This window comes from Mixophyes fleayi, chromosome 8 (genome assembly GCF_038048845.1).
Source record: "Mixophyes fleayi isolate aMixFle1 chromosome 8, aMixFle1.hap1, whole genome shotgun sequence".
Taxonomy (NCBI): domain Eukaryota; kingdom Metazoa; phylum Chordata; class Amphibia; order Anura; family Limnodynastidae; genus Mixophyes; species Mixophyes fleayi.
Window position 1 is genome coordinate 133,265,866 of NC_134409.1, and position 14,758 is coordinate 133,280,623.

The 14,758-nt window shown below is 42.0% G+C and overlaps 1 protein-coding gene across 3 annotated transcripts in view; it reads left to right on the plus strand.

Annotated features, from left to right (window-relative positions):
- The window catches only part of CHCHD6 (coiled-coil-helix-coiled-coil-helix domain containing 6), a 135,734-nt gene that overhangs the window by 54,823 nt on the left and 66,153 nt on the right, over positions 1-14,758 (plus strand). For all 3 annotated transcript variants that reach the window (XM_075183642.1, XM_075183640.1, XM_075183641.1), the window contains one exon: positions 12,243-12,313. In XM_075183642.1, the coding sequence (XP_075039743.1) occupies positions 12,243-12,313 (71 nt within the window). The remainder of the gene's footprint in view (positions 1-12,242; positions 12,314-14,758) is intronic.

A 14,758-nucleotide genomic window follows, 5' to 3' on the forward strand; every position in this document is an offset into this window, starting at 1 on the left:
CGAGCAAAGTCTAATGCATTTAAAGATAGGAGTACACATATGTGCAAGGAAATCACAAGTAAAACTGGGTACACACCAATGCAATCTTACTTTCTGTAACGATTTTGCCAACGACTGAAAGACCCAATGATGCAGATTCATGTGTACACACTATATCATCATCATCATCATCATTAATTTTATATAGCGCCACTAATTCCGCTGCGCTGTACAGAGAACTCATTCACATCAGTCTCTGCCCCATTGGGGCTTACAGTCTAAATTCCCTAACACACACACACACACACACACACTAGGGTCAATTTGTTAGCAGCCAATTAACCTACCAGTATGTTTTTGGAGTGTGAAAGGAAACCGGAGCACCTGGAGGAAAACCACGCAAACACGGGGAGAACATACAACCTCCACACAAGTAAGGCCATGGACGGGAATTGAACTCATGACCCCAGTGCTGTAAGGCAGAAGTGCTAACCACTATGCCACCGTGCGTTTAACTTCAAATCTGACATCTGCATCACTCATAACCATCTGCTGAAAAGATCGCGACTTTGGTACCCCCCACCCAAAGGGGTAGATTAAATGAACGGTTTTAGGAAGTTTTATGTACAGATGAAGACTGATAAACTGAGGGCTTTATGTCGAATCACACAATGCAAATAGTTTAGTTGAAAATTAAGCTGAATGATACCGTGGATCATTATGGATTGTTAATTGTCATCACCTGATGATTAAGATGCCTTTTCATTGGCTTGTTGTTTTCTTACAGCAATCTGTGCTTGTTGCTCTTACGCAAGGGAAGTGTGGTCCTCCACTGCAAACAACATTTTGTAATAATTTGCCTATTCTTGTGCTAAAGTGCCCTATTTTATATAGGAAGAACACGGGATAGTGCGGCATCTACTTTGAATTTTCTTCTCATTCAAACGTCATAGAGCTTCGTTTTTTTTGTCCGGTGCTGTGATATCAACCTTGTATCTGCAGGAAAAACGCAGTGGGGCTTTAGCGAATGGCGCCCTGGGTTTGGGGACTTTTCCACCCAACCTAAGAACGCTTCTTTAAGCAAACTCTGCTTTTTTCAATAACAAATAAAACTGGTATCTGACTAGCATGTTATAAACAAGTCCATTCATTCAGCCTTTCTCTTTTACATGTGTATAAATACCCACTAGGGCTAGTAATGGTCAGATATATATAAAAAAATTCTGGCTTACGCTGCCCTATCACTAATTCTGCCATTAACAAATATTTTCTGAATCCCATAAAGTTCAGACGTGGGAACAGAGAGGCGCATTTGCTTTCAAAGCATTAGCAGAGAAAATAGCTGGTAATTCGATGAACTCAAGAAACATTTGTATTAGGATAAATAAAATGTAGCAGATGTCAGATGGTTCTCCGCTCTGTATACGTCCCATCTAAGTGCCTACTTGACTGATGTACAGTACATTACATCAAATTACATGGCACTTCCATGCAAATAACAACTAAGTATCTACTGCTTTATACTCTGTGTTTCCTCTTTATTTTATTTTAAATTGTGTCCTTGGAGTAAAATACATTCCTTGCTCCCCCCCAACCCCATCTCCTTTATGGCTTCATTTTTACAGCCTTCCCATAAAGCAATCGCTACATCGAAATGAAGAGTTTAAGCACCCTAATTATCAGCAGCGAGCGGAGATGCAGCCTGCGTGGGCTCCTGCCTTCACTTAGAGCCCAAGGGAGCAAGGAGTGGCGTGTGTAAGGAACAAGCTAGTCCTGGCATGAACAGAACGCCGTTCCATTCCTATTAACCCTTTAAAGAGCGTGTGGGCTCTTTTGGGTTTGAAAAAAAATGTTTTACCACATTCTGGAAGGCACAAAGGCAGTCACATTTCTCTCTCTCTCTCGCTCTTTCTCTCTTTCTTTCTTTTTTTCTCTTTCTCTTTCTCTCTTTCTCTCTTTCTTCCTCTTTCTATCTTTCTTTCTTTTTTCTCTTTCTCTCTCTATCTCTCTTTTTCTCTCTCTCTTTCACTCTCTCTCTTTCTATCTCTCTCTCTTTCTATTTCTCTCTCTCTTTCTCTGTCTCTGTCTCTTTCTCTGTCTCTGTCTCTCTCTCTGTCTCTCTCTCTGTCTCTCTCTCTGTCTCTCTCTCTGTCTCTCTCTCTGTCTCTCTCTCTGTCTCTCTCTCTGTCTCTCTCTCTGTCTCTGTCTCTCTGTCTCTCTCTCTGTCTCTGTCTCTGTCTCTGTCTCTGTCTCTCTCTCTCTCTCTGTCTCTGTCTCTGTCTCTCTCTCTGTCTCTCTCTCTGTCTCTCTCTCTGTCTCTCTCTCTGTCTCTCTCTCTGTCTCTCTCTCTGTCTCTGTCTCTGTCTCTGTCTCTGTCTCTCTCTCTCTGTCTCTCTCTCTGTCTCTGTCTCTCTCTCTCTCTCTGTCTCTCTCTCTCTCTCTGTCTCTCTGTCTCTGTGTCTCTGTCTCTCTGTCTCTGTGTCTCTCTCTCTCTGTCTCTGTGTCTCTCTCTCTCTGTCTCTGTGTCTCTCTCTCTCTGTCTCTGTGTCTCTCTCTCTCTGTCTCTGTCTCTCTCTCTCTCTCTCTCTCTCCCTCTGTCTCTCTCTCTCCCTCTGTCTCTCTCTCTCCCTCTGTCTCTCTCTCTCCCTCTGTCTCTGTCTCTCTCCCTCTCCCTCTGTCTCCCTCTGTCTCTGTCTCTCCCTCTGTCTGTGTCTCTCTCTCTCTCTCTCTCTCTCTGTCTCTGTCTCTCTCTCTCTGTCTCTCTCTCTCTGTCTCTCTCTCTCTCTCCCTCTGTCTCTCTCTCTCTCTCTCCCTCTGTCTCTCTCTCTCTCTCCCTCTGTCTCTCTCTCTCTCTCCCTCTGTCTCTCTGTCTCTGTCCCTCTGTCTCTCTCTCTCTGTCCCTCTGTCTCTGTCCCTCTGTCTCTGTCCCTCTGTCTCTGTCCCTCTGTCTCTGTCCCTCTGTCTCTGTCCCTCTGTCTCTGTCTCTCTGTCTCTGTCTGTCTCTGTCTCTGTCTGTCTCTGTCTCTCTGTCTCTGTCTGTCTGTCTCTGTCTGTCTCTCTCTGTCTCTGTCTCTGTCTCTGTCTCTGTCTCTGTCTCTGTCTCTGTCTCTGTCTCTGTCTCTGTCTCTCTCTCTCTCTCTCTCTCTCTCTCTCTCTCTCTCTCTCTCTCTCTCTCTCTCTCTCTCTCTCTCGTAGTTGAGATGATTTGAACAGATTTTGTTGCAAAGTTACTCTACTATGATGGACTAATTTACTAAAAATTGTAGACAAAAACTAAAAAGCTGAATCGCGCTCCATCTATGTAGCCCACTAGTTCTCGTATTTAGCTCTTCACCGTGGCCTTGTCTGATTTTACCAGTCAGCTAAAGAAAAAACGCGCTGCAATACAGATGCTTGTAAGCGAAAGTGCGAATGTTAAGGAGTATGGTGTCATTGGAGCCAGGGGGAATCCATTCCCATACCCGTTTATTATCTTTAATAAAACACTAGTGAAATCTTCTGTTTCTGGGTTCGCGTAGACGGCCCTATAGCATTCCCTGCATTCCTAACATTGCCCTTACTGTTAGTAATAAGTTAAAACAATGCAGTTTATCAAAGAAAGAGATGCCGATCTGTCATAACATTATCCGCATTATAAACAAGTGTTACAAGCTATAACATAGAACTCTGACAATAATGCAGGACAGGCCTGGGGGCCACAGGTGAAGACTCGGAGGGCCGCATGTCGCCAATCACCTCATTGGAGCATACCATGTATATTTCCTGCAGGGCCACATTGTACCAGAGTATGGAGCTGAATTTATATTCATTTATTTGTACTCAGCTGTTTAATTAAATGACCATATATTTTCAAAATATATAAATTACCTTTTAAAGGCGAACTCTCAGCTGTGCAGCAGCCAAAAGGTGTTATGTAAATGTGTAAATTAGTTGAATAAACAAGTGATATAAATGGAGGAAGAGGAAGTAACTGCTTAAGTTAGTAAGTATACCATGTACCTAATATCACTACTGGTATTAAACATATTCCTTTCATTTCTGCATGGTTGTTTTACCTCTCTGCTCTATCACTACGGCCTATCTTGTTTTGTTGATGCGATGTATTCTGGTTGTGAAGTGGTTAAGGGCAGGGAAGAGGCCGCTCTCTCACCATGAGTGGGGTATTTCGGTAAGTGCAGGACCTGGTGGTTCTCAGAAGAAGATAAAATAAACCAGAGAGAAGAAATGCAAGATAATAAAAAGGTTTTTTTCTTTCCCAGCCTCAGGCTACATCTTGATGCTCTTCATTATCCTGTCCTCCAGCTCTGCTTGCGAGGACGCCTGATGCTCAATCGGCGTGTTGGAGCCCTGTTTACCTGTACCTGTCACAGTGAATTGATTGCGCAAGAGTGCGCTTTACATTCTCTTCCTTGTGACCGCCGTCTTTATTTACGTAATGCGAACAAGGGCAGAGGAGCCACTTCTCCACCCTTTGTTTCTCGGTCGTTACATTTTATTTTTGTCTTCCTGTGATTTTGACATCTGTGACAGGATGGACCTTTTATGCCACCCTGTCTGTTGCTGCTGGGACCCGATTGGGCTTACTTTGCTGCCGTTCCATTTCTTTATCCCAAATGCGCCCTCTAACCGCAGTAGGAGGGGCTTAAGCTGCTGTCACCACTAGACTCCTTATCGGCATCCAGAACCGCTTCCTTCTGGGTAAATGTCGCTGTTAGAGTACACCCTTGCTGGTACACCTGGGCTGGTACCCCTGACCTCTTCCTATAGATCAGGGTTGCTGTGGATGGTACCCCTGACCTATCACACTGGCCAGATCTGCAAGTAGCGGACAAAGCGTTGGTACTGGAAAGCTGGGTCCAATTCTGAGAAACCTTTGTGTAGTTTTTAATGTATTTATGTCTTTGTGCAATTACATGATGTCCACGTCATACACACGTGGCACGGAATGAAGCGGTGGCTTCTCTTCGCCAATTGTGATTGCCCTTTGCTGCTGATGTTTGCATGTACTTTGTAAACAAGCCCCGCCCACTTCTCATGTGGTTCGTTTTGAAGAGTTCTACAATGGAATGTATCGGTCATTGGATGTGAAATCATAGTTAATCCTGGTGGTAGAGTATAATAAGGTCAACTGCAATAGTAGCCTAGAGTCTAAGCTATGGAGGGGAACCCACAGCGTTGACATTTAAAGTCGAACTTAAATTTGAAGAGGCTGAAAAATGGATTTAAACGTTTTCAATGAGAGAGCCCAATTTAATGTTGCCGTCTCACTTTTGTGGGTGATCTTTTTTTCTTTAATACTTCAAAGTTCTAACTGTATCTTAGATGTCACATAACTTTCTCCACCAATATGTTATCGCCAATCAATTCAGTTTGATTAACCCTTTCCTGAACTAGTGACCTAACTGGATACATGGGCTACTAGGGAAAATTGTGTTGCGTTCCATTCCACTCTAGTTTCCAGGTCTTCTGAGACTGTCGGAAGGGGTAGCGCGCAGAACGGTAATATTATCTCGTCTCTGATTGGTGTGTAGAGAGATCGTTCTTGGATCCGGGGCTCAGTCTCAACACTCATGGCCGTTCTGGTCCTGCTGGTTGCTGAGGCCCATGCTGAAGGTGATTTCCCACCACACTTTGTGGTTGGTTGGGGGAGTTGTGATAAGGACGTTGTGGGACGATTAAATTTTGCTATTCAATGCCGTAGTCACTATTTATAGCCCTGTTTCGTGTTCCAGTGTTCCGATGTGGTTCATTTCATTGTCTCAAAATGTTTCCTTGAATTCTTTGTCCAATATTACTTTGAATTCTTTGTCTCTAGGACAGCACCTTAGTGACAACTTATCAGCCAATCATCTTTCTTTCTGTACGTCCATCCCATTCTCTGCTACTGTTTCCTGTTTCGATGTCCTCTCCCCTTACTTTTGTAGAGATGTGTGCCCGGTTACAACCAGATGCATGAAGTGAAGATGACAAGAATGATGTACAGTGTTTGCAGTACAGAACTGAGGGAGTATAATATAATGATGTCCCAAAGTAAAACAAACCAGGAGAAAATAAATAGTAAAAAACTAAAAGAAAGCCGTAGTTAAAACCAGGGGTGAAGACACAGGTAACGCTGTGCATTTTGTTACGTCATAACGCTCGCCTGCTGCAAAACTGCAGAATAATATGATCTGATCTTCTGATTTTACGGAAGTAAATTAATTATATTGTCGTCACACCCCCCCTTCTTCTTGTCTCCTTTTCTGATCTCAGAATTGCAGTTCCTTGGAGAAATCAGACACTATGAAAGATGAAAATTGCTAGGGTAGCAACGGAAAAAAAAAAATAGTAATACAATTTGATTTATAGAGCTCCCTGAGATGAGAAGCCTCACACCTACTTATTCAGATCATTTAATTTTTAATGGCAAATTTAATTAACAGTTCACAGGGTCTGTGAGGAACAGACAATTTCAGGAGTAAATGCGTCTGTTTTATTTTATGGTTTTTTTTTTTTGTTAAAAACAACCATTTATCTTTTTTTGTTGGTGACAATACTCAGTTCTGTTATTTGTATCTCTTTCAAACGCAGCTTTAGAAATCAGAGCCTTAAGCTAACCCCACACATAGAGACGATTGTTTACCCGGGAATGAAGATAGCTCCCAGAGGTAGGAGAGAATAATAGGTAGTGCCTGATCTAGTTCCAAGTCTAATATGCAGAGATTAATCTGGTGCCCTGTCTGATATACAATGCTGTAGCTGATGCCCATTCTAATATGCAGAGCTTCATTCAGTGTCTACTCTATATTGCAGATCCTTAGCTGAAGCCTACTCTAAAATGCAGAGACTCATCTGGTGTCCAGTCTAATATGCAGAGCCTTTTCTGGTGCCCAGTCTAATATGCAGAGCCTTTTCTGGTGCCCATTCTAATATGCAGAGCCTTTTCTGGTGCCCAGTCTAATATACAGAGCCATATCTGGTGCCCAGTTTAATATGCAGAGCTTCATTCAGTGTCTACTCTATGTTGCAGATCCTTAGCTGAAGCCTACTCTAAAATGCAGAGACTCATCTGGTGCCCAGTCTAATATGCAGAGCCTTATCTGGTGCCCAGTCTAATATGCAGAGCCTTATCTGGTGCCCAGTCTAATATGCAGAGCCTTATCTGGTGCCCAGTCTAATATGCAGAGCCTTATCTGGTGCCCAGTCTAATATACAGACCCGTATCTGGTGCCCAGTTTTAATATGCAGATCTTTATCTAGTGCCCAGTCTAATATACAGAGCCGTATCTGGTGCCCAGTCTAATATACAGAGCCATATCTGGTGCCCAGTCTAATATGCAGCGCCTTTTCTGGTGCCCATTCTAATATACAGAGCCATATCTGGTGCCCAGTTTAATATGCAGATCCTTATCTGTGCCCAGTCTAATATGCAGCGCCTTTTCTGGTGCCCAGTCTAATATGCAGCGCTTTATCTGGTGTCCAGTCTAATATACAGAGCCATATCTAGTTCCGAGTCTAATATGCAGAGCCTTATCTGGTGTCTAGTCTAATAAATGGTGTAATAGCTGATGCCCACTCCAATGTACAGAGCTTTATCCTGTGTCTACTCTAATATGTAGAGTGTTATCCGGTGCCTAGTCTAATATGTAGAGTGTTATCCGGTGCCTAGTCTAATATGCAGTGACTAGCCTGGTGCCCGGAGGAGAAGAAACTACGCACAAGTGGTAGAGAAACGCGTCGGAGAAATAAGAGAATATTATGTTACAAACCTTTAATTACTGCGGCTGTTTTCTAGCTTTCTATCACTGATAGTTCTCTGCTTTCAGTTTAATTGGTAGTGATGCCTGTGTAGGTGCTCATTTCATGCAGTTCTCCTTTTAAAGCGCTTATTGGGACATAGACTGAAAGATCTTTTGACCACTTTATTGGCCGCTGTTGATGCTACCGTAGCATGCTGAGGAAAACAAGTTCTATCTAATGACAGTGATTACAATGTGTGCTGGCTGCCACTATCGGTGAATTACACTTTCAACAGTTTGGTAACTATCAACAACTAACAAAACATGAATGAACTATCTGTTCTAGGAGAGGGATTATTCCCGCTAGCTGGTGGACACTTAGAATCTTCTGGCAATTATTCCAATGTTCTGGGCTGGCCTATTAAACATTATTATAGATATTGATCTGGAGAGGTAACTGATTTCTCTTTTGAACATCTTCTATGTAGCCAATGTTATCTCACTGTGGAGTCTGCTATCTTCATTTATCCCTCATCATTTGGAATCTACAAATTCTTGATCACACAGACAGATATGTAAAGGTGATTGCCGTTGTTGGCTAATCAATTTCTTTTTAAAAATAAGTATCAATATTTTATAGTTGTACATATTACTAATATATTATATTGGCTGAGCGATCTCTTTATCTCACAGTTAGATTCTTTACATTTTTACTGTTGGCGACTTTGCAGTGCCTTGTTCTTGAGGCTGCGTCCTTAAGCCTTGCACAAAATTATTTAAATTTAATATTGAATGTCTTTACATTATATACCCCTTTAGCGCCTTTATGTAGAAATACTATAGTTTAGGCCAACCCACTTTGGCTGTTATCCATTACTTTATAAGTCAAGCCATGCAGTGTAATCCAAAATAAAACGAGGACTTGTAAATTTGACAAAGGTGTAAAAATTAGATGAAAAATATGTTTCATTGTTACTGATAGCGACACATTTATTGAGCTTCGTACATAATTGTCTGCACGGGAATTTTGGTTGCATAGGGAAATAAATTCCCTGAAACCTGCAGACTCTCTCAAATATTTGCAACTCTGAAACGTTTTAGAAGCTTATGATAAATGTAACTTTTCTTATACATACACAGGGATTATACCGTATGTTTCATATAAAGCAGTACTGCTGCCGAATTTTCTTGTACTATAACGCTTCTCTTATACACTAGAGGTTCGTGATCTTTTCCAGCCAGGACATAATTTACTTTTTCAAATCGTCTATGTGCGCTATCTTTTACACTGGAGGGGTTTTTGTGTGTGCATTCTGTTTTGGTGAAACCACCTATTGCATTCATTCTTCAAGTCGGAGTGTTATTACAATAATTTGCAAATAATCTGATCAATTGGAAGTTTTCATTTTTAACACAATCTTGTTTGGTGTTTTCTTTAGGGTTTTAAAAAAAAAATGTCAAATAGTGTAATGTAATACTTTCCAGCTGCCGTCAAAAACCTCCTGTTGGTCTCTGTATTCTGGGAGGTTTGTGCCTGTTGCATTTGATACCGTCTAAAACATTTTCGGTCATGTTACGAAGTTACAGTATATAGGGTATTATCTTTTTGGATTATGAAATACATACAGGCCTTCCTCATTATGTTGTGTTACATTGTTACACATCTGGCTGCTTCTTCTGAGCCTGCTTCACAAGGGATAAGGATGAGGTGACAATAGGAGATTAGAGTGTGACATATCCCTGGCTGTCACACTGTCAGTGTTGCCGCAGGGCCGCACACAACACCTAGGGATAACGCCACTTTCCCATCACCCGCTCCTACTATTTTTAGACAGGAAGAATCTGCTTAGGGCCGAGCGGACAATAGGCCGTGCATCCCAGTACCATTATAAGTCAGCTGGCGGCAGGCCGTAAGTGCAGCATCGTTCTTGCGCTCTGCGTGATATCTGTACGTGCATCTTAGCAGCCTAACGATTAAAATGAAGGACATTAAAAATAGTAATATGGAGTTATTCTGTGATGCCGAATTAATCTTTTTAAATCTCCACACAAACTTTTTTTTTTTTTTTTTTCATATCCTAACTGATAATCAGATGATTTTCATATTATTATTATGAAGTTTTTTTGCTACATTATGGTGAAAAATATAACTATATATTAAGGTCTTATACCCACTGGCATTATATGACATGCTTTTACTGGCGTCTGTTAATGCTAGTACAACGAATGTAAACAGTCTGGCAGCGGCATCATTGCCACTATACACACTTTCTTCAACTTATTACTGAGATTACAGGTAATGTACGGCCCTTTTGAAAGCTGTAGGCTAACAAACGCGGCCCTTGAGTCTGTCTGGTTCTCCTGGTTGCTCAAGATTCCTGATGACTTGAAACAATTCAGTTTTGAAAGGATCTGCAGTCTGGAATAATTGTTGCTGCAATATTAAACCCTGTACTTGATTTTTTCCCCCCATTCTTTTATAAAGCTTATTAATTCAATGGCCCGTTCTTTTAAATGTGGCCCATTCATCTAGAAACTACTTTTGGCATGAATGGGCCATTGACATTAATTAGGATCCCCAACATGGTTAGTTCCCCCCCCCCCCCCCTACATCAATAGAGATCAAGTATTATTTGTATTATTCTTTTAGTATAATGGAACAAGGTCCTAAGGACCCATCTCATAGAGGCTCCAGTTGTCCAACCAGGGAGGCTGTCCAGCTATGGTGCTGGGAGCTTCTACCATTTGTTTCAATGGCCCACTCATTTCAGTGGCGTTTCTTCATGTAACCTATGTACTAAAAACCCTATTGAAATGAATGGGCGAAAACTTACCGCTTTGCAAATACTTGCAAACGCACCCAGCAAACATCAGCTGTGGGTATACATATGAAATCCACGTGCAGACATAAATAGCGTTTCTCTCTTTTTTTTTTTTTTTTTTTTTTTTAAAACAAATTGCCAGTAAATTTACTGACTGATGTCAACTCTGCTTTCTGGCTATAAACAGCTGATGGAAACAGGCTTAACGCCCTATATTATACAGGGTGATTCAAAAGTCGCAGTACACCCTTTTATTTCAAAAACTCTACAGGAAATTGGGAAACCTGAATACTCCAGTAAGGTATGGGTGACGTGGTCTATCTTTTACGGTATGTACCAAACATGGGCGCCATCTTGAAATCGGCCAATCGCCCCAATTCCTGTAGAGTTTTTGAAATAAAAGGGTGTACTGCGACTTTTGAATCACCCTGTATTAATACTTCCTTAGAGAGGCCCTTCATTGATTAACTTTAATTTGTCGTGTGTGTGTTTATATATCTCCGTGCAACTTTAACTAGATACATTGCTTTTTATTTTTTAGCTTTTCTCTGAGGTTTTTAGCTATATATATGTAGTTATTGTCTTGAGTTACTACATAAAACTGCTCTCTGGGTAAAAATATGTAGACAGCGCTGCAGAGCTGATTCCTATCCCATGACGACCAGACACAAGATCAGCCTGATGATATAAATACACGGCTAAAATGTTTAGATCAGTGCTAGAAAACAAAAGTCGCAGGAGGGCATATAGAAGCTGGAGGTGGAAAACAGTGTGAGAGGGGGAGCGCACAGCAACAATGCTGAAGAGAATATAGAAGTGAAATAAGTTTCAAACACAAACATCTCACGTTCCGGCTTAAACACTTCATTTGTGGTTCAGTGAATACAATAGAATACATACCATTCATCTATAGGTAGAAGGCCACAGCATATTGTAAACCCGAACATTCCATTTCTGAGGTTTAAAGAGTATGTGACAACATGTTCAGTCGCTGAGCGAAAAAGGTCACAGGTTACCTCTATAATAAAACCTTGAAACAAATTGCTCGTCTTCCTTTCATTTGTTGGGTGTGATAGTGATGTGTGTTATGTTTATCACAATACTGATGATTTACCTTGATGCTTTTATTTGCTTATTTTGATTAAAGTTGAGCAAATCTTCCAAATTCCGTTAAGTGGCCAGTAGGTAAATTCGATCATGTTTGCTGTAACAGTGGTAAGATAAGGTGATCGGTCTCTTTGGGAATTGTTTTCTTTTTTGGGTGTTCATCCATCTTCCAAGCGTGTGTGATACTATGAGTGTAATCTGCCTAACCATTGGGGACCCCAAAAAACACATTAAGGACGCTGGTCCCACGTCTGTTAGAGACAGATGGAGATGGTTTGATCTGATGCCAAATGTAAAGAATTTTATTATGTACTATTAAAAGTTGTAGTTGGCAGTAGTCAATAGATTTACACAAAGTGGATCGTGATAATTCACCCTGAATAATATTAACACCCGTTTTATGGGTCACCGGCTGCAGACCCTGATCTAACCTCTAACTTGCTGAGATTCTGGGGGGTGTAATTTTGTTTTTGAGAAAAACAGAAGTTAGAAGATGACCTAAGAGAGTTTTGTTTATTCCCAAGTATAAAGCGCTATGGAATATGCTGATGCTCTATAAATAAATGTTGATGATGATAATTTTAGCGAGTAGTCATCTCTTTTTTTTTTTTTGCAGAACTTTGAGATTTACAAATTGACTGCGGAACAGTTCCACACAGCAGCGACCAACGCGGAATTCCGAGTGAAGTGAGTGGGGGTTTTCTTCATATGGATGTGGTTTATACCATGTTTCTTTCAAATGGTTATCGTATGTATGGCTCGTTATGGCCGCTCCTAAGAAACTACTTCAAAGTGAATTATCATTTAAAAATCTGTGAGTTACATTTTTCATGGATATTGATATTTAACCGGTAGTGGTCCTGTTTACAGACTGTGAATAACTTACAGCTTCCCCCCCATCTAAATCATTTATATATATATTTTTTTTTAGTATATCCTGCTTGTGACTGGAGCAGTGACATGATGTGAGGAGGGGAATGGAGGCAGCAGACTGAGAGTTATATAATGGAAGGGGCAGGGTTCCCCAGCAGCACAGTATATATCAGGAGATGAGTTTATCCATCTAACTTGTTTAAATAAAAACTCTCCTCCCGGACATATTTTTTCCCATAACTCTCTAACTAACAAAATAGGGGGGGTCTGATATCCAGAACATCCGTCACGAGGCACCTGACCTCCTCTGTCCTGCTGGGGATTTTACTTGTAGGAAATATGCCAACCTGGCTCTGTTTTTCATTCAGAAGTTTATTTAGATACCCACTTGCTATATTTATATTTTTGCATTAATTGACTGCCTCCTTGATTAAGAAACAGGCGGCGTCCTTTTTATCAGCTATAAAACCTGTTATTTGAAGGCAGGCAGCTCAAATAGAAACGTGAGCCCTTTCATGGCTTGGCAGAACTGTGCTTAAGGTGTTCTGTGTGTTTATAGTAATAAAGAATACCTAAAGTGAGAGATTTAATTACTCCCCTGTGGTACTCGTATGCAGGAGCCATCAAAGGTAATAAGAGTAGAGGCTGGTGTGCACAAAGACGATACATTCAAACTGCTTACACTTCTCCTTTCCTTCCTATTTCTGAAATACATACTGTGTTTCTTAGAGTCTCAGCCTTAATGATTAACACTTTTATCAGTTACTTAGTCAGCTGTCACCAACATAGACTAGATGTAGCCTCATGCTGGAAAGAAAAAGCATCCATATATTTAGTACAAGCTTCAGAAGAGCATGTAACAAGTCAATAAATCCACAGGTAGATAAATCTCTTTAAATCAGATTTAATATTTATATAAAAAAAAAAGTGCTTCAGTCATGTGACCGGTTCCTAGTGATTTTATAGGCTGCATTCTCCGTTGTGCGAATTAACTTTCATGGAAGTTGTCATAGTTTTGAACCATTGTTTCACTTGGACCAGTCGGCAGCTATTGTGTGGATTCAATATTCATGAGTATATAGCATCTTAATTCACAAGGAACTAGTGGTTTCACTGAGGTGCGAGGCACCTGTCAATACATTAAATTCACCTGAATTTAATGGCACAGCCCTTAAACCTTATTTACAGGTAAGACAACTACGCACAATGATCCACAACGATAGATATGTTGAAAGACTTTATATCCCACCCTCCCTTATTTAGACCATTAAGTACGTGTATGTATAAAGGTTGTGGATGAAAGTGTGGAAACACCCGGGGTTTGGAGGAGGCGTGGCTTAATAATGCATTTGCATCAAGCCCCACCCCCTGCTATGCAGTGGTGTAAATTTTGATAGTTCATAGCAGGGGTGGGGCCATGGTGATACAATCACACACACACACACACACACACACACTGGGGGAAGTGGGGGGCGTACACACACACACACTGGGGGAAGTGGGGGGCGTACACACACACACACACACACACACACACACACACACTGGGGGAAGTGGGGGGCGTACACACACACACACTGGGGGAAGTGGGGGGCGTACACACACACACACACACACACACACACACTGGGGGAAGTGGGGGGCGTACACACACACACACTGGGGGAAGTGGGGGGCGTACACACACACACACACACACACACACACACACACACTGGGGGAAGTGGGGGGCGTACACACACACACACACACACACACACACACACACACTGGGGGAAGTGGGGGGCGTACACACACACACACACACACTGGGGGAAGTGGGGGGCGTACACACACACACACACACACACACACACACACTGGGGGAAGTGGGGGGCGTACACACACACACACACACACACACACACACTGGGGGAAGTGGGGGGCGTACACACACACACACACACACACACACACACACACACTGGGGGAAGTGGGGGGCGTACACACACACACACACACACACACACTGGGGGAAGTGGGGGGCGTACACACACACACACACACACACACACACTGGGGGAAGTGGGGGGCGTACACACACACACACACACACACACACACACACACACACACTGGGGGAAGTGGGGGGCGTACACACACACACACACACACACACACACTGGGGGAAGTGGGGGGCGTACACACACACACACACACACACACACTGGGGGAAGTGGGGGGCGTACACACACACACACACACACACACACACACACT